The sequence below is a fragment of the Acomys russatus genome, chromosome 1 (assembly GCF_903995435.1).
Source record: "Acomys russatus chromosome 1, mAcoRus1.1, whole genome shotgun sequence".
Lineage (NCBI taxonomy): Eukaryota > Metazoa > Chordata > Mammalia > Rodentia > Muridae > Acomys > Acomys russatus.
Genome location: NC_067137.1, coordinates 120,733,312 through 120,738,277, shown reverse-complemented (window position 1 = coordinate 120,738,277; position 4,966 = coordinate 120,733,312). Strand labels below are relative to the sequence as shown.

General features: G+C 50.4%; 1 protein-coding gene across 1 annotated transcript; it reads left to right on the top strand.

The window, feature by feature from the left end:
- Positions 1 to 1,092: 1,092 nt before the first annotated feature.
- Positions 1,093 to 1,470, top strand: LOC127196628 (60S ribosomal protein L31-like). The gene has a single exon (XM_051154485.1). It carries the CDS (start codon positions 1,093 to 1,095, stop codon positions 1,468 to 1,470), a length of 378 nt encoding a protein of 125 aa, XP_051010442.1.
- Positions 1,471 to 4,966: the final 3,496 nt, after the last annotated feature.

Genomic DNA, 4,966 nt, shown 5'->3' with positions numbered 1-4,966 from the left:
CTTCTCTGGTGTTTCATTTGGATTATCCCACCCCCTCACACACACAAGACTTGGTGAAGGAGTCTAGAAAGTTGCTCAGAAGCCAGGCATGCTGGCTCAGAGCTTTAGGCCCAGCACTCAGGAGGCAGAGGCAAGAGGATCTCTGTGAGTTGGAGGCCAGTCTGGTGTACAAGGCAAGTCCAGGACAGCCAGAGCTACACAGCGAGACCCTGTGAAGAAGAAGAAGGAGAAGAAGGAGAAGAAGTTGTTATTCACAGGATCCATTTGGGATAAATGGGAAACGTCTCTTTCTCCACAGTGTGTGAGTGTGTGTGTGAGTGTGTGTGTGAGTGTGTGGTGTGTCTGTGTGTGTGGTGTGTGTCTGTGTGTGTGTGTGTGGTGTGTCTGTGTGTGTGTGTGTCTGTGTGAGTGTGTGTGTGTGTGTGGTATGTCTGTGTGTGTGTATCTGTGTGTGTGTCTGTGTGTGTCTGTGTGAGTGTGTGTGTGTCTGTGTGTGTGTGTGTCTGTGTGTGTGTGGTGTGTGTGTGTCTGTGTCTGTGTGTGTGTGTGGTGTGTGTGTATCTGTGTGTGTGTGTCTGTGTGTGTGTGTGTGGTGTGTGTGTGTGTCTGTGTGTGTGGTGTGTGTGTGTGTGTGTGTTTGTCTGTGTGTGTGTGTGTGTCTGTGTGTGAGTGTGTGTGTGGTGTGTGTGTGTGTCTGTGTGTGTGTGTGTCTGTGTGAGTGTGTGTGTGTGTGGTGTGTCTGTGTGTGTGTCTGTGTGTGTGTCTGTGTCTGTGTGAGTGTGTGGTGTGTGGTGTGTCTGTGTGTTGTGTGTGTGTGTGTCTGTGTGTGTGTGTCTGTGTGTGAGTGTGTGTGGTGTGTCTGTGTGTGTGTCTGTGTGTGTGGTGTGTGTGTGTGTCTGTGTGTGTGTGGTGTGTGTGTATCTGTGTCTGTGTGTGTGTGTGTGTGGTGTGTGTGTGTGTCTGTGTGTGTGTGTCTGTGTGTGTGTGTGTGTGTCTGTGTCTGTGTGTAGACGTTTTCCTGTAAGTTATTAAAGTTGGGTGATTCTAGCTCTTAAAACAACACTTGAGCCTTTCCAGCTTTAGCCCGACAGAATGGCTCCCGCAAAGAAGGGTGGAGGGAAGAAGAAGGGCTGTTCCACCATCACCGAGGAGGTGACCCAAGAGTACACCATCAGCGTTCACAAGCGCATCCATGGAGTGGGCTTCAAGAAGCGTGCTCCTCGGGCACTCAAAGAAATTTGGAAATTTACCATGAAGGAGATGGGGACTCCAGATATGTGCATAGACACCAGGCTCAACAAAGCTGTCTGTGCCAAAGGAATAAGGAATGTTCCATATCGCATCGGAGTACGCTTGTCCAGAGAACGTAACGAAGATGAGGACTCCTGCAACAAGCTCTACACATTGGTAACTTACATGCCTGTTACCACATTCAAGAATCTACAGACGGTCAATGTGGACGAGAACTAACCTGCTGAATGTCAAATAAAGTTAGAGAACTGCCAAAAAAAAACCCCAAAAAAACAAACAAAAAAAAAACACTTGAAGCCAGGTGGTGGCGCAGGCCTTTAGTCCCAGCACTTGGGAGGCAGAGGCAGGGGGATCGCTGTGAGTTTGAGGGAAGCCTGGTCTACAAAGTGAGTCCAGGACAGCCAAGGCTACACAGAGAAACCCTGTCTTGGAGGAAAAAATAACACTTGAGCATATGAGCAGGATGGTGAGTGTTCCCAGGTTGCCTACCTCCTTGTCCCCACAATAAGGTGGCACCTGAAGAAGCTGGCAGGCCTAGACCAAAGAAGAACTGGCCCATGGTTGGCTCCAGGAGGAGGTGGCATGGGACCAGAGCTCCTGATCTGAGTAGACCTTCCGGGTACCCCAGCCAGTCAAGGGTCTTGGGGGATGAAGGAGATAAAGCTAGTAGCTGGCAGTCCCTGCTGGTGGAGGACGCCCACTCTGGATGCAGGCCTCTTTGGCTGGTGCCTGCTGCTGAACCTTGGAGACCAGAGTGAAGGAGGAGGCAGTGGGTTTGCCTTCTTCTCCCCAGTAAGAGGCAAATAGCCTGGGGCAGGTCTGGGGAGGGGGCATCTGTTTGCTTTCTTGTTTGAGAGAGGGCCTTGCTATGCAGCCCCGGCTGGCTTTGAACCCACAATTTTTCTGCTTCCTAGATGCCGGTGTTAAAGACGTATGCTGCCATGCAACTAGGATAGTTTCTTGATACAGACACCAGAGACCTCAACCAGAAAATCTCTCAGGCCACAGTGACAAAAATTCTTCCAAACCCAAGCTGGGGTGTTCTAGGCCCCTGGGGCTTGTCAGGGCTCCTCGCTTGTGTGTCCCACGAGGACAGGAAGACAGGTAGACATGACTGAATATCCCTGTTCAAACCTTTGTTTCACTGGTACAGGAATTTAGTCACTGTGTCCTAGGCCTCCTGTTCCATCCATCCACTCCCCTGAGAAGCCCTAGTGTCCTAGGCCTCCTGTTCCATCCATCCACTCCCCTGAGAAGCCCTAGTGTCCTAGGCCTCCTGTTCCATCCATCCACTCCCCTGAGAAGCCCTAGTGTCCTAGGCCTCCTGTTCCATCCATCCACTCCCCTGATAAGCCCTAGTGTCCTAGGCCTCCTGTTCCATCCATCCACTCCCCTGAGAAGCCCTAGTGTCCTAGGCCTCCTGTTTCCATCCATCCACTCCCTGAGAAGCCCTAGTGTCCTAGGCCTCCTGTTCCATCCATCCACTCCCCTGAGAAGCCCTAGTGTCCTAGGCCTCCTGTTCCATCCATCCACTCCCTGAGAAGCCTAGTGTCCTAGCCTCCTGTTCCATCCATCCACTCCCCTGAGAAGCCCTAGTGTCCTAGGCCTCCTGTTCCATCCATCCACTCCCCTGAGAAGCCCTAGTGTCCTAGGCCTCCTGTTCCATCCATCCACTCCCCTGATAAGCCCTAGTGTCCTAGGCCTCCTGTTCCATCCATCCACTCCCCTGAGAAGCCCTAGTGTCTGAACAAGGAAGAACAGCCCATCCATAGGAGCCACCATCTGATTTGGTTGTTGGAGCATGCTCAGTGGGATCTTGAAGCATACCAAGTCCTGCTGGGGCATGTGTACCCACTGCCTCCTCCTTCACGCTGGGCTCCAAGGTTTAGCAGCAAACAGGCACTAGCCAAAGCAGCCTGCGTCCAGAGTGGGCTTCTCCCACCAATAGGTGCTGCCAGCTACTTGCCTCACTTTCTTCAACCTGACAGCACCCTTTAAACCTAACCCACTGTTGCTCAGAAGCACAAAGTCCCCCACAGATGAATGCACTCAGCCATCAGGGCCCTGGGCACAGCCAATGTATGTCAGTGTGATCCTGCTGTTGTTCTTGGGGGTAGTTCGGGGCAAAGTGTGTGGGAAAACAAAACTCAGAGTCTGGAAGATTGAGCAGCTGTGGAGATCTTGGGGAAGGTCAAGGCTGAGTCCTTAGGAAACCTCCAGCTTCCTCCTGACCCAGCCCTGCTTGCTAGAGGAATGGCAGAGTGAGAAAAGAGGTCTCGTGTGGCTCCGGACTCTGGGGTTGCCTTAGGGTTTAATAACAATAGATGGCCAGGTGTAGGTCGGTGGATGACGTGAAGGAATGGTGGGTGGACAGGTGGACAGGTGGACAGAGTGAAGGCGGGCTGAAGGGCAGCTATTGTAAATGGGTAAGTACAGAACACCAGAGGCAGGGGCACACGGCCACACTGTACAATCCTTTCAACATTGCTTCATGTTTGAAGACACAGAGCACACCACTGAACACCTCACGAGCTAAATCAGAGGTCATAATAAATGTAAAGAACACATACACACACACACACTAGAACTGCTACAAATATACTGCATGTCCAGACGTGTGGCCGCGGCAAGGTGGGAGGGAGCATTGGGAAACAGCTTCAAACTCATGATCGGTAAGTGTGAGGTCCCTGTCACTAGGGATGACGCAGGGGTAGGGGTGGCAAGTGAACACATGCCTGAGTGCATTTATTCGTCACTGGATGCCTGAAAGAGCTGAACTGCACTGTTTAAGGTTATACTTCAATTTTTTAAGAAATCACATATAGGGCAAAGAAGTAGAGTAAGCCCCAAGAACATTGAAAAACAAAGATAAAAATCAACAGTTAAAAAAAAAAAAACTCCATGAAATAGGATATAGTAGAGATTGGTACTGTGATCAAAGATCTGAAAGATAAAAAGCCACAGACTGACAGAGAAGGAACCGTTTATCAGATAAAGGAGTGTTATTCCGAATACATAAAGACCTCTCAGAACTCAACAGCAAGGAAATAAATAACCCAATTTTAAAATAGGCTAAAGATCTGAACAAGCACAGCACCAAAGAGGGTGCACGGGTGACAAGTGACAGGAAGCCACGTATCATCGCTTACTGTCAGGCCAAAGCAGATGGAAACCCCAGACATTACAAAGCGCACACTGCAACCAGATGGCGATGCTGTTGCCGAACAAGCAGACATCACGTACAGACAAAAGCTCAGCAAGAAGAGCGCTCAGATATTGCTGGGGAGACTATAGAGGGGTCTGTCCGTCTCTGTGAAAGAGCACGAGCTACTTGTCACCCCTTGACTACCCAGAGACTGTGCTGAAAACATCCAGCAGTTAATTGATTCAAACTGGAAACTACCTTTTCAACTGGCCAGTAGCTGTAGGCCCATAGTCCATCCAGAAAATAAAGTATGGCTTAGTGGGGGTTGAGGGGGGTGGTATGCTAGCAATTGTCACCCATGAGCAGATTTCCAGTGCAATTCTCTTACACAAGAAGCCAGAACCAACAGGCTTCTGGGAAGGCAAAACCAGAGAGGAGAAGAAAATCACTTGGTCTAAGGAGGGACTGAGAACATGAAACAGGTTGGGGGCTCTGTGGAGCTCTCGTGACTGTGGTAAGGGATGCACAGCCTCGGCACTGTCAAATCTATAGACAAATGGGCCTTGGAGG

Coding starts and splice junctions, on each gene's coding strand:
- LOC127196628 (XM_051154485.1), top strand. CDS start 1,093: ATGGCTCCCGCAAAGAAGGGTGGAGGGAAGAAGAAGGGCTGTTCCACC.